We start from the raw sequence: 22457 nt of genomic DNA, 5'->3' as shown, positions 1-22457 counted from the left end.
CACTGAAGCAGGATCCTTTCGCCCTAAAGACATAGAGCAGAAAGACTACCATGGTTGATAGCAGCAGGAGAAACATGTCCTTAAACGGATACATATTGCATTTTCAGCCATAATAAATGATATGGAATTCCCACAGTTTCATATCACACTTTATTGTTCCAGTTAATCAAAGCATTTGTTATTTAATTTTTTTTGCAAAAAACTGAAGATAGAAAATCTTAAGATAGTACATTGAGACTTCTAAGTTACGAACACTGAAGGAAGAGATATCTGCTGTGTGTTTTTGCAAATTTCCTTCAAAACAAACTTGTATATACTTTGGGGTAGGGGAGGGTGGACGGACAAAAAGTGAATGAATGGTAAGTTTGTTATACATTGTAGCAGAGTAACTAGTCTATTCATGGGATTAGGTTCATTAAGGCATTCACTCTCCAGGTGGAATTTATAGTGTTTAAGTGCAATTTAGTCCATGCTTCAGCTGTTCCTACTGAGACATTCATTTGTTTATTCTTCTGTCTGTCTCTCAGACTTTACTCATTTATTGGCATGCACGATCCACATTACAGTATTCGCCAAAATTTGTCCACTTTGCTCGGTGCAAGAAAAAAATTATTGGCTAAAACAAAATTTCTTTCAGCTTCAAACGCTGCAGAGTGAAAACACCACCCTCAGGCGGCAGGTCACTACGAATATCTGTCAAGTTCCCAGTTCAGAATACCCAGGTCCCTCCAATCCTTCGTCCTTAAAACGGCGCCCGTCTGCACGTGGCAGCCGGCCTATGTCCATGTATGAGACTGGCTCTGGTCAGAAACCCTATCTCCCAATTGGGGACATCACATACCCAGAGGACAGTATTGCAGGACTTCAGCCCTTCCCTCAACACGTAAGTAAAGCAGCATCAGCTCTGGTAAGCAACTTATGCTTTTTTTTTTCCTTTTCCACTTTGTCTTAAGTTCTGATTTTCCTTTCTTGCTTGCAAAACACTGTCTTGTGAATTTTTGTCCTTTTCTTGTTTTATTTCTTTTTATTGCAAAACTAAGATTTGTTTTAATTATTGTTAAACACCTAATTGAATATAAATGACCCAACTGCATCTTGGCCTGTTGTGCTCATGTCATTGTTATATTTGAAATGGAAAGGAATAAAGACTAAAATCTTTGTAACTTTATTTGACCAAATGGTGATAGTGGAAGACAAAGTGCCTGCTTGAGGCACTAGATGATGTACAAGTATTGTAGAAGTAGGGCATCATCTTTGGAGAGAAACAGTCAGCATTTCATGTCAGTTTACTTCGATAGAAACATTTATGAATAGTCATAGACTTTAGATTAGATTACTTACAGTGTGGAAACAGGCCCTCCGGCCCAACAAGTCCACACCGACCCGCCGAAGCGCAACCCACCCACACCCCCACCTCCACCCCTTTAACCTAACACTACGGGCAATTTAGCATGGTCAATTCACCTGACCCGCACATCTTTGGACTGTGGGAGGAAACCGGAGCACCCGGAGGAAACCCACGCAGACACGGGGAGAATGTGCAAACTCCACACAGTCAGTCGCCTGAGTCGGGAATTGAACCCGGGTCTACAGGCGCTGTGAGGCAGCAGTGCTAACCACTGGGCCACCGTGCTGAAACATTAACTGTTTTTCTCCACTGATACTGCCTGACCTGCTGAGTATTTCCTCAATTTTCTGAATTGATTTCAGATTTCCAGCCTCTCTAATCCTTTATGTTTGTGCAAGTATTGTGGCATTGAGCTAAAATCACAAATGCCCAATGAATTATGATCTTGAAATGAAAAGGTAATTTTGACATCAAAAATAAAACTACTCCATGATAATTCAGTTTGTGCATGTACCATTAGGCTGGTTTTGAACGAATAAGACCAAATGTGAACAGGTCTGACACCCAAGATTGAGTCAGTGGGTTGCAAACTTCACTGGTTGAGGACTGAATTGGACTTGGGTCTGGTGCTTTCTTTGGATATTTGATACATGGGCAGTGATGAATCAAGCAAGGATTTAGAATCTATGCCTTCAGAAGAGAAGTGATAGAAAGGTTGAAAGCTGGAGAGGAGGAAAGAAAAGCTCAAATTTTCATAGCTTAACTTTTAATCCACAATATTTGAAAACAAAAGCCCTCTTAAACTGTAAATATTGAATTATTTTAAATAATCTGCTAACACTGTTTTTGCAAATTGGAAAAAATCAGTACAATACCTCATTTAATAATTCTAATGTAAATATTACAATATATTTCAGTCTGGCAGGTATGGCAAAATGTATTGAATGTTTAAGGTTGTCAAAGTGTTGCTTTTATTGATACTTCTATTATTTCTAATGTTGCAGGTTTAATCCCCTCCGGGGTGTTCTGTAATCTTGCTACATTATTGTGCAAACAGGGAAAGCAATGTCGTTGTTGGTATCTCTGTTCTTTTTTGCATGGTAGAAAATATCCTTAGTTATTGAAGCTTTAAATATTAAGTGGAAAAAAATCCACTTGTTATATTTTAAGGCTACATTAAAACTGAACAGGGGCTGAAAGGGATGTTAATGTTTTTTTAGTTGGCTGGGTACCTGGTTTGTGATAGGGATACCAACAGTGTGGGTTCAATACCTGCGCCAGCTGAGGGTACTACAAAGGGCTCCCCTCAGCTTTTCTCTCTCACCCGAGGCATGGCGACCCTCTGGGTAAAACACCAATCATCTCTCTATAATGAGAGAGCAGCTCTATGTTCCAGTAGAACTATAGTGGCTTAACTTTATCATGGATTCTTTTTTTAATGCTTTGAGATACTTTAATTCAGACAGTTCTATAGGAAATATTGGAATACACTCATAAAACAAATTGTTGCACTAAATGGAAATTTACTCAGACCTGGATTATGCCTAATTTGAATGTTTTGTTTGCCATCCAGTTTGAGAATGGAATATCCTTTCCATACTAGAAGCTTCTGTTCCAGAGGCTTTGAGTAAGAATGAGTTACACTAAATTTTTCAAACTACACTTTGAAGTTATGTGTTCAAATACAGAATAATTATGAATTTAGCAATATTTGAACTTGTATTTTGTGTAATTTTACACAATGATAAAATCTACTGTGCAAGCTCTGCTCGCACTTTGAAAAACTATCTCACTCCTTTGTTCTCCAGCCCTGCAATATTTTTTCCATTTTTGGATTGTGTAAATTTTTAAATTAAGAACACATGAAATGTGTTCTATTGCCTATAAATTTATAATTGTAAGGCCCATTGGTCATTGAAATACGTGATGTGTGTTTTTGAACGTCCAGGTGATTTATTAAATAAGTTTTTCTACGAGTCACCAAAGGGAAATTCTTAATCATTAACTCAATTTTAAGAGATGCATGGGAGATTTTGTTTTCAGTGTGAAGTCTTGTTGCTTTTAAATGTTGGCTTACTGAACTATTTGGTTTGTAGGTATGCCATAGTAAAATCTTAACTTTTTTCAACAGGTTCACATTCAATAATCATGTTTCATAAGATTCAGATTTTGTCATTTGTAGCATCATATTAGTTTTTTGAATTATCTGTCCTACTAATATGCTAAGTTAACCCAAAGTCATAGTTACATATCACTTGGTTTTGTTCATTTGTCAGTTGAGGGAGTATGTGGTCTTGAGTTATGAGTTTTATTGCAGTAATGGGAAGTATGTCCTTGAATTTGTTGTTCTCATACTCCTATTTTTTTTTTTTAAAAATGTTGTTTTGTCTTTGAAGTAAAAATACATGCACAAATATTTGTTTTCATTTATCTCAAATTTGAGTCATTTTAAAATAGACTATTTAATTTAGTTACTACTGCTCCAAAAGGTATTAAATCCTCCCTTTAGTTGCATCATAATTTACCCTATCAGTGAAATTATAAAGCCAACCATTATGGTGCCAAATAAAGAATTTCGCACACCGTGTTCTGATCCTATTTCTAACCAAGTAAACAGACCAGTTAGAAATCAGTACAGCTGTGTAATCTTTAAGTCTTGAGTTAATTCAGAGCAATGAACTTTAGTGAAGTCATTTGATGGGAAGAAGTTTAGGTGGATGAGTAACTTTTTTTTAATGTTGTCTTTAATATTTTAATTGGCAGTGTGTTGATATTTGTATTTGCAATGTTACAAATTGGTGAAAGTGAGGACTGCAGATGCTGGAGATCAGAGTCAAGATTGTGGTGCTGGAAAAGCACAGCAGGTCGGGCAGCATCTGAGGAGCAGGAGAGTCGACATTTTGGGCAAAAGCTCCTCATCAGGAATGAGGTTTGATGAAGGGCTTTTGCTTGAAATGTCGACTCTCCTCCTCGAATGCTGCTGTGCTTTTCCAGCACCACATTCTCGAATGTTACAAATTGAACGGGTAACCAAGCTCACTGCTTAGAGTTAAGAGAACTTGTTCATCGTGTTTTGTAATTTACTGACATTTGTAAAAACTTGGCATACATATACTTTGACAATTCATGGAGTCCTTCTCTCTTTTGTTATGTTTTTCTCATGTTTAATTTTTGCCAGAATGTTTCTTCTTTCCCCTTTCAGATTGGGAGGAGTGCCTTTGTGACCTCCTCTTCATCTTTACCTTCCTTCCCTTCCACGCTTTCCTGGTCCCGGGATGAGAACACCCGAAGGGTTAAGTACCTTCTCACTTGGTCTGTATGGAGGGAGGTGGTGACCATCGTAGTGCCCGTTGCTGCCTCTTCCCACCTATTTGGCCTGCTCCCTTTGCTTAAACTCTGCATGAGTAGTCACTTTCACTGGAGTTTCCCTGTTGATTGCATATTTCTGATTATTCTTCTGTCTTTTACTTTAAATTTTTCAATTTATTAATCCTGCTTGCTCCGAAACCACAGGTTGCAGTGCACACCTTGCTTAATTAGCCTTTCATCAATCAAAACTAGACCCTTTGCTCCAGCACAACTATTAGATCTCTAGCCATCCTGATGATTAGTTGATGAACCCACTGCACTGTGTTGTACAGAGCAGGCATGTCCTGGGTTCAGTCTCTGGTCCCTTGCCAAATTAGCTCATTTCAACGAGAATACAACTGGCCTTCACATGGGACAGAATGTGAAAATAAAAGGCATGATATCCTAGTTTTTATCTGGCATATATAATTTTATGGGAGATGAAAAATATTGGGTGATGACTGGATTTAAACTCAGCTGCAAATACTGCCTGAGCTCAAAAGTAAAGAATGGCCACTTGGGCAAGGTACTGAAACACTACGTGTGCCCATGGAGCCCGATACCAGCACATTTGAGAAGGGATGTGAGAAATTTGAATAAGAAACTTTCAGTATAAGTATGGAGGCTATAATTTCTTTTTCCCAATTTTCTCCCCTCCCCGCTCCTGCAGGCTCTGATTCCTTGATGTCGTATGATTCCATGAGCACTGGTCGCTTTTTAGTACCTCATGTGGCCATTTTACATGTGTAAGCCTTGACGTTGAACATTGGCAAGCATCGCAGCCAAGCCAAACCAATCCAATCATTACCCAAAGTCCACACTTCAAACATGGATCGTTGGATATTGATCAGAAGCAAGAAACTTAGTTGGTACCAAATCCAGACACTGAGGACACCATTAGCACCCAAACTCCATGCTGGCTGCATTCAGCTGAGTCATAGTTCAGGGATAGAATGGGCATGATCTGAGTTTTTATGTCTCTGTATGCACTGGATTAACATACAGCCTTCAGAGAAGCTCAGCCGTAATGGTTTGCAGTTGTAAAACGGAAATAACATTGAATTACTTATACCAAATGTAGTTATTCAGCAATTAATGGCTGATTTTGGAAGGGTAATGTCTTTTCATAAAATAAAAGCTATGTTCCTGGCGGCATATGTTGCATTCTGAAATTAATTTAAATAAGTGGTCTAAAATGAATGCAAGGTACAGATTTTGTGTTCAATATTCTTTTTCCACCCTCACAAGTTAACCTGGAAATCAGATGTGCTATTTCATTGGGTTAAAATTTGAAAAAAGGAAATCCATTTTCTATTAAAATGCTATGTAGTGCATGTGAATCAGGATCTTCATGCAACTTGGGTGCTGTATTATGAGATGAAAGCTTTCAGACGAAGGTCACGATTGACTTCAAAAGCTTGCTCCATTTTCTAATGATGCTTCCATCACTAAGATGTTTTTGGACTTTAATAATGCTTTCAATGAACTGTGACTGGCTGCTGGTGGGACAGAAAGAGCCCTTGAAAATGTATCAATTATTTATCCACGAAAGATTTTATGACCTAATACCCTAATGGTGGTGATTGTGGCATCTTAAACCAGATGGATAACCATTTTCAGTGCTTCATTCTAATAGCTGGGAGTATTGTGGAAATTGAATTGCACCACCTACTGAACTTCAGTATAATTTTGAAGCAGGTACATGAATAAACTAACTATTCTTTAAATGAATTATATTTAAATACTCATTCTTGGGCAATCTGCTTTTGTAAAGATGGTACCAGCCACAGAGTCATTAGCATCCTGTCTTGAGCATGGTCTGACTTACCTCACATTGTAGCATGTATTTACTTTTTAAATCTGCTGGTTTTAAAACAAAAATAAACTCTCTGCTTCCAAAGTCAGATTGTGCATTCTTTTTAAACATTAACATTTGAACAGAAAGCTGATTCATGCTGAATGTTTTTCTTTGTCGTATCCGGAATGATGTGTTAATCAAACACTGCTAATGTTGTTGAAATTCTTATCTGTGAGTGTCAAATAAAATTTTGCGATGTACACGTTTAAGAGAAACGTGAACACACTCGAGTGACTGGCAATCCAATTATAAATGTCCTAGTTTAACCATAACTTTTTCTTCAAAAGGTTTGTTTAAAAATAGTTTGAATTCAACCTGAATGAGAAGATTGCTGCTTTTATAAAACACAGCTGATTAAATTGACATCTATCATGATTAGTAGAGAGTCTCAATCTTAATTATACAAATATAAAATAGGATTAAGATGAGAGATGGTGATGTGGTTCCTAAAATTTGATCCTGTCAGAGGGACAATGTTAACTCCCAAGTTGAGCACTGTTTTTTCCGTGCCCCCCTCCAGTGTTCAGATTATCCTCCAGCTTGATAACCCTCTGCAATACCTGTATTCCTGAGCATCCTAATTTTAATCATTTTATCACTGGCAGCTGTGCCTCCAGCTGCCAAGGCCCAATATTCTAGAATTCCCTCAAAACCCCACTACTACTCTTTCCCCTAAGAAACTCCTTCAAAACCCTACACCAGCTCCAATATCAATATCTCCTGATGTAGCTTGGGTATCAAATTTTGTTTTAATACTATTCCTGTGACATACCTTGCGATGTTTTATTGTTAAAAGTGCTAAGTAAATGCATGTTGTTCAGGTGCAAACTGCATTTTGGCTTTGATTGTCTCAAGCTCATAACAATTTTATTTCCCAGTGATCATTTGTGCTCTGTAAGTGTAAAGTATAATGTTTAAGTAGCAAATTTCTGTTGAGAAACGTACCACGATAAAATGTATCCATTAAATTGTGGAGTACACAATAAATCCATTGAATACAATGCAAATTTATTGTTCATAGGAGAACCAAAGACTCCAACTTACCACTCTACCTCACTACTTTTTCACCCCCAGTCCAGCCCCACCTTCAAATTGAACCCTCCAAAACTTGATTCAAAAGAGAAGCAAATGATTTTTTTCAAGTTTTTAATTTAAAAATGAAAATTGAGGTTTTATCTTTTAGCATAAATTCATTGCTTTACTTTTGCTTAGTTAATAACTCCTGGCATATTTTCTTTGTTACTGACTTCCAAATGTTTTGCATGTACATTTCTTGATTTCTTGTCTGACTCAGGACCTTGTGTCACATAATAGTTGTCAACGTATATGAACATTTGAGGAATCACTATACTTTTTGTATCTTGGGATTTGTTTCAACATCTTTAGGCATCAAAACTCGAGAAACAGAACAGCATGCCGGACAGTGACTACGATAACGCAGCAAATGACTTGGAGCCAGATGAGGCTGGGTATGGATTAAGTATAGCACAATACTACAGAAAAGATGTGCTCAACTGTCTACATATAGTTTGTAGATTTCAGTTGCTTACCAATAATATCCAAACCCTATGTTATTTTGAAATTCACCTCTCTGAATAATCTCTGTATATATGATGATTGAACTAAAGGTCAGTAATTTGTGATGTGATTGAGGTGGGGTAATGAATGCATATACGAGGTTCTGAAATGAATCTCTGTAACAATGTAAATTTTCTGCTCTTTAGCCTATTTGGAAATTCCATTGAAATGCTAATAACACTTGCCAAAAGATTTTTCAGTTCAGTTTCCATTAAATATTTTTTAGTATATTTATATTTTAAGGTTTCCATAAGGTGATTGAATGTTAACACGAGATTGGAGTTCTGATCACAGTCAGAAAATTGTCAAATAACTGAACTAATCATGAGGACCCACATTTTTGTTTCTTGGTTTTCACTTCCCAATTTTAATGTATTTTTTAATGTTATGATGGAAATGCAGTATGTTATGTCAGTGCCATGTGCTATCATGTACTCAACAGCAAATGTAAGTTCTAGTTTGTAATCCGACGGCAGCAGTTGGAGGCACAACTTACTGGAAAAAGTAGTAAGAATCTGAGGGAGTGATATCTGTGCACATTATTCTTAGAATCCCTACAGTGCAGAAAGAGGCCATTTGGTCCATCAAGCCTGCACCGACCCTGCAAAGAGCATCCCACCCAATCTGCAATAACCCCACATATCCCATGATTAATTCACCTGGGTTGCACATCCCTGGACATCAAAGGGCAATGAGCATAACCAATCCACTTAATCGGCACATCCTTGGACAGTAGGAGGAAGCCCGAGCACCCAGAAGAAACCCATGCATATATGGGAGAAGGTGCAAATTGCATGTAGTCACCCAAAGCTGGGACTAATCCGGATCTTTGGTGCTGTGAGGTAGCAGTACTAACCACTCTGCCACCCGTTATACCCTTTCAAAATTAGTCATATTGATTGAAGTCTGATGGATCACCAGACTATCTCCAAGATGAGGGAACCAAATCAGAAAAACCTGCCCTTTTTACATATAGAGGAAACAAGTATCTGGATATGTTTGCTCACATTTGTGGCTAATCAGTGTTTTGGAGGAAGCATAATGGTGAATGTTACATCAATGTTTTGATTTTCAATGCTAGAATATTTTCAAAATAAATTTTTATAGATCTATTTAAGGTCATGGTACAAGTAGAAAATCACTTTTGCAAATGTTTGAGTGAAGCCCACTTTTAAAATATGAAAATGATTGTTGGTTCTTAACAAATGATCTTCAGCCAATAAATGCAGTTCAAAAAGCTGTCACTCCCCTAAATATTGAGCTATTATCTCTGGAATATACATTACCCCTTCTTCAAGCCTTTGGAGTAGAAAACACCCTCTGAGTCAGAATGTACTTTTTCAATGACTCTTGGGAATACAAAGCGGCATTGGCAGGAATAGGTAGATTAATCAATGGTGGCTGCTGTCTCAGGTTTAACATGAGAGGCTAGTATGCATTGCTGCCTTTTCTTCTAAGAAAGCTTCAATTCTATATATCAAAGTTTGCAATATTTTAAAGACATATTTGGTACTATTAAAAAGATCCTATTGTTCGTGTGAACAGAATATTACTCCCCTTTTGTAACACAAAGGTGTTCTTTTACTTTTCATCCAATGTTCTCCAACTGTAAATCTAGACGAGAATATTTATGAATAATTCACTTTGAAAGATGATCAGCATGTTTGAGTTTCTACCTGAGAGGGGAGTATAAACCTCAATTAAAACAAATTCCCTATTTTATTTCTCTTTGCTTAATGTAAGCTCTTGCCAAAAGGGTAAACTAAAAAGCATAGGACGGTATGAAGAAACCCCAATACTAGAGATGGAAAATCCAGATGCAGAACCAGATTCCACACTCCCAAGCACAGAGGATGTAATTCGAAAAACAGAACAAATCACCAAAAATATTCAGGAGTTGCTGCGAGCGGCACAGGAAAACAAGCATGACAGGTAAGGCAGTGTTTATTTTGTATGGAATTTTATGCACGAAGACCATGTGGTTGGCAGTGTAGGTGGTAGAGGTGTGGAGCTGTAAGTGCACATATGGATGTTGATGCCATGTCTGTGGTCATCCATATTGAAGAACTGCTAGGAGGTCAAGGAAGAGGATGTTATCTGAGAATTTACTTCGGTTCTTGGAGCCTTTGCGAGGAGAGAAGTTTGATTGCCAAGGTTCAAATAGTGTTGTAGGCAAGGAGTTTGGAGGTAACAATGCATCCAAAGATGGTGAGGATGAGAGCAGTCGTTTTCAAGGACAAGATGATCAGAGGTGGGTGGTGTTTTGACGATGACAGCAATGGCCACCTCCAACAGACAGATGGTATTCATTTCATCATTCTGGATTGGATTTGAATCTGGATCCTGCAATAAAAGCAGCAGCTTTCCCACCATGCCATTCAGTTTCAATTTTTTTAAATGATACTAGTTAGAATGAGCAAAACTATCAACAAATCATGGTGTTTCTGTGATAGCCTAAGTTAATTCACAGAGGATTTGTCTGTAATTTTTGTAATTCCCGTGTGTGGTATATTGTTAAGAAAAGTGAAATTAGTTTTGCTTATGTGCAAGCAGTATCCAAGTTTCACCTTAGTGGTGCCACTATATGTGCTTTGTGGTGTGATAGCTATCGAAATAGTACAAAGCGGTATAAATTATTTTGCAAGTTACAGTTCAAAGGAGCTATTGTCCTACCTCTTTTAAATCATCCAGAAATGGTCCTTTCAGCCTGTCAAGTCTGCTCTGCTATTCAATGAGATCATGGCTGATCTGATTCCCCCCACCACCACCACCCTTTTCCTGGCTTTTCCCTATAAGTAAGCCTTGATTCCCTGAAAAATCTATTTAAGCCTCAAATTTAGTTAATACAACCTCAACAACTGTCTTAAAGAATTCCGCAGATTTGACTACCAGCTATCCAGGACTTTGCCCAAATCAACATTCATTGTGTGTTTTTCTTTTCAAATTTTGTCATGTCATGGATTTTGGCCCTTGACCTTTTTAATTTTGAATATTTTTGCATGTATCTGGACCTCAGTTTGTTTGTAGAAAATGCTGGCTTGCCATTTGCAATTCTATCACTGATGCGAACCTGTTTATTGCTCCTGGCTTTTTTCCTGAATGTGGACTTCTGGCTAGATTTGTGCTTTCACAAAGCACTTCTTCTAGTACCACCTCATTATGACCATAATTTATATATCAATCTTGCAAGTGAGTTGTGTGAAATTAGGCACTGAAACCCAAGCTGGGTGCAGTCCCCAAGCGCACATACTCTAACAAAGATTGCTGGATACTTAACAGGAGAAGGAAGTGCCTCTGCAGAAGGACTGGCCTGGACATCCTCAGATTCTGATCTGGTCACTAAATAACCTTGCCATGTCATTAGGCAAGCTCTGTGGGTATTTTTGTTTTCTGTTCTTTCCAACCCAGTGGTTAACTGTAGCGATTTCTACATTATTCCCCGGTTAAGATCATTTAACTGGGTTCAAACCCAGGATTGTTCATGACCTAGATGGTTTATTTCTACAACAAGCAGTCCATTTATGTACAAGGTCATCAAAAAATGTTATGTTCATGATATCAGAATAATGTCTTCGGAACCTGCTGAACTGAGGGAACTAAATTAGTATTGGAATAAAAATATGGAGAATATTACAGAAAAAGTTAATGTTTCAAGTTCGATATGATTCTTCCCAAAGAAAATTCATATTAGTCTTGATGCATCAACTCCTTCTGTCTTTACAGAGTCTATCAAAGTTTCTCTAGCACTTTCTATATTTATTTAAAACTTCTTAAGTATTTCTTTTAAATTGGTGCTTGAATAGATAATTAGTTTCAGTCAAGCATGTGATAACCAAGTTTTGGCGCACAATATGCATAAATCAGCCCCTTAAACATATTAGATGCCTAAAATTTCCTCCTCTAATTTGTTCTGTCCATACAGTCCACTAATTACTGATTGTGTTTTTAAAGTCTGTATGTATGTGTTGACATGAAGATGCAGGTGTGTCTTGATCCATCAGTGTCTTAAGTTTCAGAAGTTCCAGTCCACCGCTGTCACACCTTATTAATGCTGTTTTGGAAACACTATAAAATGGTTCTAATCTGTCAATAAATTTGCAGTATGTATCTGGATATACTGGAATTGCTAGACTCGTGTGTATTCTACTATCTGCTACATTCCATATGGGTTTTGCTTTCATTCCATTTTTGTGATTTGATTTCATTTGTGCAATCACTTCTTTCTTGTTCTTTCCCTTACTCTTCCCCTTTTGCTTCCAATCCCCCTCTCTTTCCCTCCATTCCAGCAGACAGATTGAACGGGAGAGCCTGCGCAAATTCAGGCACAGCCTTGGCTGTTTCAGTACATTGGTTCTGCGGGCCGACAAAACTTCCCTTCAGCCTCTGACCCTGCAGCAGCAGCCTGACCCTGCCACCTGGTACTCTGACCTCTGTCTCTGCCTCCCAGGCACTCCATCTTTTCTCTTCTTCCCTGCATGATTGTCACTGTGGTTTGTTTACAAAAGTAATGAGCCTAGTGGAAAGAAACTAAAATACAGTGGCTGCAACGGAAATGATATACGTTTGCTGACCATAATAAAACAATTCATTCATATTTCATTTATATAATGAGTTGACTATATATTAAAATGCCAACAGTTAATGTGCACTATAATGGCTACAATGACAACCTCTTTGGTTACAGCTTTCCACTCAGTTCATAAGTGCAGTGCGTAGTATAAAACCGAGCCATAAAACAAGAAAATGTCAGAGCTAGTTCTCTGGTCTGTGCTGACTTGGCTCATCCCATCTAAAATGGGTCCAGGTCTTTGGTTAAGGAAGAAACAATCAGCTTTGATTTTCACCCTACTTGCATACAATGGCCTCCACTGGGAAGCGTACTCATTAATGTTAGGATACAGGATGGGATCTAGCTGTGATATCTGATGCTTAGTCTAAGTCACATATGGCCAATTATGTGAGATGACACAATAGAGTAGGGTTACTGTTGATCAAAGTGATTGATTTTGTGGTGGAGAGTGCCTTTGTAGTGTCAGTGTTGTCTGTGTTCCATGTGGCAAAGATTCCATAACCTTCTCAAATTGACACATGCATCCTTTAGTTATTGCAGTGACCTCTGGAAAAATGACTTTGTGACTTCCTAGAAATTAGACTTGTAATTTGTTTGGATTTAAAGGTGTGTGCATCCCTGTTAGCCTAGTGGGTAAATGAATTATCTGGTGTGGTATTAAACTGTACAGAATTAACATATCCCTGATCAGATCTCCTGTGTTTTGTTATCTCATCTCAACTGTGACAACATTTGGAGTTCTTCAACTGACCATGTGCTCTCAAAGTTAGGTGGGAATATCGACTCGACTTCTCTGATCTTATCAGAAACTTTGCATATTAATTGTTAGGCAAGAAAAGAATTGATGCTCTGCTGTGATGGTCAGAGAGCTTCCTACACTTGCACATGAAGAATGGCTGGCTGTATGGGTGAAGTGTTGTATGGCTGATGGAACTCAATGGCATGATGTGTTTTTATTGAGAAAATAGGAATAAAAATTTAATCTAAAAAATGTATCCTGTTACTTTTAGAATAACCAGTTAGATGTATTTAAATAGATTTACAATGTGTGTAACCGTGGTCAATGCTAAATATCCCTGCTAACACTCAACAAATGTTGACTTTGGGTAATTGCCACCACACCTTTGAGTATGGATGCTTTTTGAATTCAAAAGCCAAAGGTTTGTTCAAGCAGCCAACTATGAATGTGGTTAGTTTCTCTGCTTGGGAAAGAGAATCTAGTAGCCTGACAGAGAAAATTGACTCCAATCAATTGCCTGTGTAGATTCAGATTCCTCTTGTTGAATGATACAAGCATGTATCAAAGTCTTTTGCTGTCTGATGTGATCTCTATATTGCATAAATTGAGTTTAAGGATTGAGTTTGGGTGAAGAAGGTAATAATTTAAGAAATTAACTTAAAAAAACAGGAAAGAGTTTAATGGATCAGAATCAAGATATTGCACATAACACAAAAGTTTCTATTAAACCCTTTATTAATTCCATATTTCGGAATACCGACTCCCTCATTTTGCATATAGGGATTGTGAAGTTGAAGTATGAATTTCTTTGTTCTTAACTGATTTCACATCACCCTATATCAATTCTTGTAGACCAGTCATTTATCTTAATCTTTAATCTGGTGAAAAATGGTTGTGATAAAAGATTGACTTTTTCAATTTGATTTTTAGTGTGCAACTTATTGTTGCTTTTTTGAATAAATTGTTGCTGGAACATCGTTTTTAAAATAAAAAAAACACTCCTTCTTTAAAATTTCTTTTGGTATTTTTCAAAACGTTTTAAATCTTGATAATTTCTAATCTCCTCAGAAGACATGGAAACCTGCTTCATGTCCACAGCCCTGTCAATTGTGAGATCCTGCTATCTGGTCAGGTAACATTAAGTAATGGCCAAGTGCTCCTCCCCAGAAAGGAAGGGAAAAATCTAATAGCAAGACAACATACTCTGTTTTATAGATATTTTTAATCAACCTGTTCAGAGATGATGTTGTACATCTGTAGAGCAGGTGGTATTTGAACCTGCACCTTCTGGTTTGGAGGTAGGAACACCACTACTGCACCACTTTGGCCCTCTTTTATACACTGGTTTTATAGCAGTATGTACAGGTCACATCTGTTTGCATAGGGAATAAAAGATAACTAATGGGAAAAGTGAAAAAGACTTAAATTCTAGACAAATATTAAACAAAGCATACTAATCAGACAAATTTAATTTTAGGACTGAATTTTTTGTGGTATACTTTATTCATAGAACTTATTGTAACGTTTTCAATGTATTGGTACCACAAATTGATAACTTTCAGAATAGTAATTTGGCTGAGGTTCCATAATATTGGCGATCTATTAATATACCGTAAATGAGTTAATGGTGTTTAGTGAGTTTCGAGAAGATTTGTAGCTCAGGTTGAGGTTCTGTATGTAAGTTTGCTTGCTGGAACTTTCCAACTCAGCGAGCAGAATTAATGATGGATTCAGGCAAGAAGTAGTGGGAGAAAGCTGACAGATGTCGGATAATGTTATTTTGATTCAATTGAGTGTTTATACCCCACTACTGGCATGCGTATATATTTTTGAAAATGTTAAGAATGGAGGTTTTAACATGTTAGATTTTATTGTTGCACAAGTGTAAGTTAACCATAAGAGAGTTGATTACATGAAGGGTGTTAGCTATAATAAGGATGGGAGAAGTTGATGTGCTTGAGTATTTTTATATTGGAGCCTGCTTTTCTGGAATCTGCTTGCTTGAAGAACTGGTTAATTTTAACATGAAAATAGGTAGATGACTGAAGGGACACTCAGTCATTCCTGATTCTGTTCTTGCCCATTGTTCGAAAATAAAATTCTCCAGCAAGACCAACCTAGAACCCTCCTCGAGGAACATGCAAGCAAGTTGGGTGAGATCAACCACTCTACATAGTCTGTATCCACATTGGTTCCACACTGACTGTACAGTGAAACATCGCATAGTCATTAGTCACCAAACTGTTCGAGAACCCATTGTCATTTTTGGAGAAGAGATTTAAAAGTATGTGAATGTTCATTCTGTTTAGAAAGTGAATATTAATACAAGCCATTACCACAATTTAACAGCAAATATATATCACAGCAGGATTGCTCAAATCTTCTGCTTTTGCCTGTCTTTCGGCTGTACATATTGTGGAAACTTGTCCACAAGTTCAAATTTGTGTTTCCTTAGCTTCAAACAGTAGGTACCATTGCTAGGATTTATCTGTCATGAGGAAATGACACTAGAACAATGAACTCCAAACCTCCAGATATACAAAATTCAATCAGTACAGACCAGATATTAAGTAATTTAAGCAACTAGACCTGCGTTACATGGCTTTGTGGATCCCATTGTGAGTGCTTGAGGGCCAGATTGGGCATCCTGCCATAAAGAATCATTGGTATTGCATGTCTCATCTCAATCTCTGGATTAATTTGTGCAGTGGTTATAGTATTAGTGTAGACTTGTTTGAATGTTGCTTTAATTTTGATCACCCACCAGTATATTAATTGATTTTCTTCCCATTTTCCATGTACCTGTTGCTATTTTGCTGTTTCATCCGTTAGCTTTATGCCCTGCTCGGAAAGGATACATGTTGCTGTAGCTGAGATGGCAGCACTTTTCCCGAAGGTAAGCTTTTAAAATTTACTTTAGCTTCCTTGAAATGAAAATCTTGTTCTTCCACTGGTTGTTTTTTTTATGAAATTCCATGTAAATTAGTCCAAAATGAAAAATAATATAATTTGATTAACAGCCTGTCCATTAATTTTGATAAGTAACGACTTCAAGTAAGTTCAACAGCTGGTATGAAATTAGTTGCTAGCTTAGGTTGGAAATAACTAGGAAGGAAAAGGGTAGCATGAGTCTAGTGAAGACTAGGAAGTGAAAAATCTGAAAGATAACTCATTCCATTTCTCTTGTGATATTATGGTGTGATTTTTGTTTATGGAATCTAGTGTCTCCTAAAGAAAGCTGAAGTTAATGTTGATAAGTGATTCCACAATGTACATCAGGCAATAAAAATACTGAACTAACCTCCTTGTATTGGTCTATTATCAAGCCGGGAAGGTGTATAAATAATCCAAAGAATACCTTTAGTGATTGACCTTCTGGCATGACTAGTATCAAATGTGGAGTAGAAAATCTACAGTTGGGAGCCAACATCATCATCAAAGACCCCTACCACCCCAGTTATAATCTCTTCCAACCTCTTCTGTCAGGCAGATTGTAAAAATACACATACCAATAGGTTCAAAAAACAGCTTCTTCCCCGCTGTTATCAGACTTCTGAATGGACTCTCAAATTTGAAATCCAATGTTGATCTGCATTTTTGCACTTACTTTGCAGCCGTAACTTTGTATTCCTCACTCTGCTATATCAGTCTGCAGTCTTTGTATGGTATGATCTACCTGTACTGCACAAAATAGAAATTTGTCACGTGCACTTAGATACAGTGAAATAATAAATCAAATCAAATCAAAAACTACTGTTCCAATTGACACCAGATATATATCCTTCAAGTCAGTGCCTTGATAGCGTGGTCCTGACTGGAGAGCTGTTTGAAATTTACAGTACTGTTATAGTAGTCTGTGTGGTTGGAATTGATTTCTACCAATACAACTGCCAACTTGCCCTCTGGATTGAGGTTAAAAGCAGAATGTGCATCCATGTAAAAGCAAATTAATGCAAATGCTGTAAATATGAAGTAAAATCAGAAATGTGGAAATGTGGTCCAGCAGCCCACACAGGAAAAAACAGTTGCGTTGAGTGACTGCACTTGACGTAAGAGTATTTAACTGTATATGGCATCAAAGAGGCTGGCAAAACTGGAATCGGTGGGAATCTGAGAAAACCCCATAGTTTGGAGCTATACCCAACACAAAAGATAATGAAGGTGGCACCACCACTTTTTTTTGAGGAATGAGCAATAAATGCTGGCCAAGCTAGTGACATCTCCTGAAGTGCTGAATCTGAAAGTCTGTAAACTGTCAGACGAAATGTTATTCATTGAACTTGTGTTGATGTTCATTAGGACAGTCTTGGAGGATGAGGACTGAGATCAGAGTGAGTGAGACAGCAAGCTAACATTCCAAACAATTGAAAGGAAAGCAGAGGAATCAAACTACCTGCATTTTGTTTCCCCATCGTAGAGAACTGTGAACCATGAATACAGTTTACTAATTTGAATGAAGTCCAATCGTCCCTCCTTTGTTTTCCTGTTCCAACAAAGATCCTCAACCATTTTGGTGTGGAAATTATGGTGATTAATTTCTGTGCATATCAATCCAGCTGACTAAATCTACAGTTCTAAACATCCCAATATTTTGCTGGACTTCTTTTAAAAACCACATTATCAGGAAATGAAAAGCAATGTCTATATTTTTCAATGAAGAATGTTTCTTCTCTCTTTGTGCAGAAGCCACGTTCAGAGATGGTTCGAGCCTCACTGAGGCTACTAACTTCAAGCGCATACAGACTTCAGTCAGAATGCAAGAAAGCACTGCCGATGGAACCCAGTCCTACAACTGACATCCAACTAGTTACACAGCAAGTGATCCAGTGTGCATATGATATTGCCAAGGCAGCCAAACAACTTGTTACAATAACAACAAAAGAAAACAACAACTGATTACAGCTTTTTCCTTTTTTTGAAAATTGCAGAATTTTTTTATATGAAAGAAAATTGTTTTAGATATGTACCAGAATTGGTCTGGACTTTGTCAGTATTATGTTTGCATGCTTTTTAATAACATTATTTACCATATTTGGATATTAAAATAACCTTCCTTCTGCCTGTATGTTTGCAGCAGAGTTAGACTCGGTTTTTCTGGGTGCTATTTTAATTGTTTGACATCAATACCTACTGGCAATATATTGCTTTCTGGAAGTTTATAAAAGCCTGATTACAGGTTGGTTGACATTGTGGAAATAATTGAGGTGTATTGATAACAGTAGAAATGTATAGAAACTTAAATTACATTTCTTCCACATTACAGGTCAAACCTATTTCATACATTATGCAAAGTAAGGATAAATATTCAAAGTTGCTGCATTGGGAAGGGAAGTGGAAATATTTGCATAAACCAAAGCTATAAATAAGATTTTAATTACTGAGCAGTCTTGGTTATGGTGCAAACCCATAGTAAGTGAAATAGATTAAAGTTGAAGTGGGTATTGTAGTGGGTCGGACAAATACATACTGGAAAGTTGCTATTGAATTTGGGTTTAGAAAGTCTTGGATTATAAGTATAAAAGGGAAGTATAAGCAGGTTAAAATCTACATGTTACACACCAGGCTGCAATAGTGGTATGACCACCTAGGATTGTCAAAATGACTAGAGATTTTAGCTAAAACCAAAAGGCTATAAAGTATTACTGAGCACAATATTTTTAATCCAGTGAAATAATTTGAAGCAAGACTGTTACGTAAAGTGGAGAGGTGGACTGTAGGACTGTGGAGAAAGAGCTGAGCGATGGGACTGGTTGGAAGAACCAGCATTAATCTGATCTGATTGGTGCAACATGGAAGCAGGCCATTCAATGAGTTATGAACTATTTCTAAAACTAGGTCTACATTTAGCTTTGGCAAGCATTTAGGCTAAATATATTTTTAAAAATTCACACTTTTTGGTTAGCAGACTGAGTTCTGTTGATCATTGACATTAGCTTATAACAATTAACTTTTCAAAAGTTTGGTTTCTTAAAATTTCAAAAGAGCATTGCAATAGCTTAAATATTTGCTAATGAATGCTGTTTTACAAGAATCATTATAAACCTATTCCTTCATTCAGCTATATGCACAACATTGTAAATCAGCAGCTGTGTGAATCAGTAAATCAAATTGGTTAAAGCGCATATGAACTGAAAGCCATACTCATCATTGTTTTTGTGCAAACTGTACCTCGTAATATTTCAACTTGTGACCTACATGACTGACAGTATTGTATTTATGCAATATATAGCCAACCCTCAATATTGATTATACCTCTTTCTGTGGAAGATATTTTACATCTTTGTGTTTTGCTTGTGCATGTAGAGCTACTTATTGTTGATCCCACTCCTGCTATTTGGACAGCATTTTTGGTCAGTTAATTTTATGGAACATCATTTACTTTTAGTTGGTAAACTTTAAATGTTGATCCAATTTATTCAGCAAAACTGTAGTGAAACTTAGTCTATGTACCTTTTGCATTAAATTCTCAAACGTGAAAACCTGATTTCTGCAAAATTGCATCTCAGTCAGATGTACTATCTACTGCTCATAAGGCATGTGGGGTTTCAACTTGAACCTTTGGAACCTACAACAATTGAGACTAGCATCTCATTTGGATTCGTGCAGTTGTGGCTTCCAAATCTTAATGGTAAGTGAATTAAGAAACGTGGGAATTGGAAAGTCACCAAACTTTTGTGCAAGTGATTTTGAAATAGTTAAGCTGGGCATCCCAGTCAACTTTTGTATTGATTTGAATCTGCATCCGGACTAATGCAAGGCAAAATATGGTGTGGATTTGAACTGGCAGGACCAGTTGAGAAGTGCACTTCTTGCCAGCAACTTGCAAGTATCCTTGTTAGCAGCTGTGTTGGGGGAAATCTTCCCATGTCATTAGTCACATGTGTAAAGGGGAAGAAAGTAGCAAAAGCATTTCATAATAGAATTAATCATGATTACATCCATTTTCTCCTGAACATGATAGCAGAGTTTAAGAACATTCAGTTAAGATTTAAGTGAGTGAATGAAGATGTCAGCAAGATTATGTAAACATGTTAATACTTGTGACTGAGGCAGAGAGATTAGTATATTTATGCAGGTTGTACTCAGGATCTTTTTATTTTGAACATGAAAAATGGGGAGATTATTTTCAGGTGAGGATGGATTTTGTGGTACTGTTTTGCAATATGAATAAAGTATTCCTTAAAAATGACAATACGGGCATTGGCATTACAGACGACAGCATGAAATTTAGGCACCAATGGGGTGGTGGGGTGGAATTTGACAAATTTGTTCCAGTGTAAGTTTGTTTTCTCTGTTCCAAACACTTGCAGCCTTTGAGGCAGGTATATAACATTTTCACTTTTCTGTCCCCAAAATGAGGGATCCCTACATACCTTTGTCATGTGGTTCTTGCTGTGTAATATTTGTGTCACTTCCAGCAGTTAATAACTATATTGAAAGCAACTAAGCATGGAACTGTGTACAGTTTGTAATGTGTTTACTCTGATTTATTAAATACATTATATGTACATACACTATTGAGTACTATATTTTCATCATGTATTCCTCTGTTCTTCAAATGTTTGTTTAATGAACCTTGCACAAGACTAGATGACTGCTCATAGTTATTTAAGTATCCCAAATTCAAAAGTATAACAACTTTGTATTAGTATATCTTTCATGTTTTTTTTAAAAAATGATTCGTAAGTGATTCACACGAACACTAAAACAAAATGATACACAAGCTATCAGGTCAGACAACCAAAAACTTACTTGAAGAGGTGGATTTCAAAGATGAAGGGATGTAGGGAGGAAATGCCAAACTTTGCGCCTTGCCAACTGAAAGAATCAGTGGTGGGACACTTAAAATCGAGATTACTTGAGAGCCTTTAATTAGATAAGTGGTAGTACCTTTGGAAGGTTATGTTGCTGAAAGAGATTAGGACTGGCCAAGCCATGAAGTGTTTGAAAACAATGCTAAAAATTTTAAAATCAGGACATTACTTGACCTGGAGCAATATAAGTGACTAGGAATGTGGAGTTGAGTAACTCGTCTCCTGATTTCCCTGAAGCCTGTGCGCCATCTGCAAGACACACAAGAAAGAAACACGTACAATACTGTCTCCTTTCCTAGATGCGTGCAACATCAAAAACACTAAGTTTGACACTACCAAGGACAGAGTAACTTCAACGTTTGATCAGCACCACATTTACCTGCTTAAACATTTGCTACCACTGACACACTATAGCAGCAGTCAGCAACGTGCAAGGCTACTTCAACACAGCAGTTTTCAAACCTACATCTTCTCCTAGAAGGATAAGGGCAGCAAACACCACTACCTGGAAGATATCCTTATCACCACAGGCAAACCTGACTGAGCTTTTTCTTTTCAGTTACTATACTGTTGTGGAATCCGTTCTTAACATGAATGGCTGCTGCTCTCCATCAGCTAGGGGCAGGTTGTACCAATGGCATCCACGTTTCATTAAAGTAAGAAAGCTGGCTATCAATTAGGGAGGTGGTGATATGTTCAAAGACATTGGAGAGGAAATAACATTGACGATGGGGCATAACTTGCAAGGACACGGAGGAGGATTGGTCTTTTTATCAGAAAGGAGATTATGGTATGTTTGAGGTTCAGCTGTAGGCATATGTGGGGTAGGGAATTTGGAGGGCAGAGAATCTGAGAATGGAGAACTGAAAAGAGGCATAACAATAAATGGGAGTCTTGATGCAATTAAACAGTTAACAAAATTAAAAATTATACACTCATCTAGAACTGCAGGCAAAGCACTTGAAGTTACATAAGTTTGGGTACATCAAAATGTTGATGCATAAAAACCAGACAGGAAGCAGAAAATAGGGGGCAATATGAAGATGAGATCAATGAGTAGGTGTGGTGTAGTACCAAGTCCAAAGGTTAATGCCATTTCCAAGAGTTCTGAATCCGTATAGATTTACACCTGCTTTCAATGGGAGTTCTTGTGGCACAGTGGTAGTGTCCCTACCTCTGAACTAGTGGGCCTGGCTTTAAGT

General features: G+C 37.4%; 1 protein-coding gene across 9 annotated transcripts in view; it reads left to right on the top strand.

Annotated features, from left to right (window-relative positions):
- Positions 1-20955, top strand: part of git2a (G protein-coupled receptor kinase interacting ArfGAP 2a) — a 90043-nt gene extending 69088 nt beyond the window's left edge. For 2 of the 9 annotated variants that reach the window (XM_087999945.1, XM_087999944.1), the window contains exons 15-21: positions 638-883; positions 4551-4640; positions 7941-8023; positions 9876-10064; positions 12419-12550; positions 16274-16337; positions 18125-20955. In XM_087999945.1, coding sequence (XP_087856071.1) covers positions 638-883; positions 4551-4640; positions 7941-8023; positions 9876-10064; positions 12419-12550; positions 16274-16337; positions 18125-18337 — 1017 coding nt within the window. In that variant the 3' untranslated portion in view covers positions 18338-20955. Of the gene's footprint in view, positions 1-637; positions 884-4550; positions 4641-7940; positions 8024-9875; positions 10065-12418; positions 12580-16273; positions 16338-18124 lie in introns of all 9 variants that reach the window. The other 7 variants (XM_043715516.2, XM_043715510.2, XM_087999946.1 and 4 more) reach the window with 6 other exon arrangements.
- Positions 20956-22457: the final 1502 nt, after the last annotated feature.

This window comes from Chiloscyllium plagiosum, unplaced genomic scaffold (genome assembly GCF_037043375.1).
Source record: "Chiloscyllium plagiosum isolate Xiang-an unplaced genomic scaffold, Cpla_swu_hap1 HiC_scaffold_24, whole genome shotgun sequence".
Lineage (NCBI taxonomy): Eukaryota > Metazoa > Chordata > Chondrichthyes > Orectolobiformes > Hemiscylliidae > Chiloscyllium > Chiloscyllium plagiosum.
The sequence above is the reverse complement of the archived record's forward strand: the minus strand, read 5'-3'. Positions and strand labels throughout refer to the sequence as shown.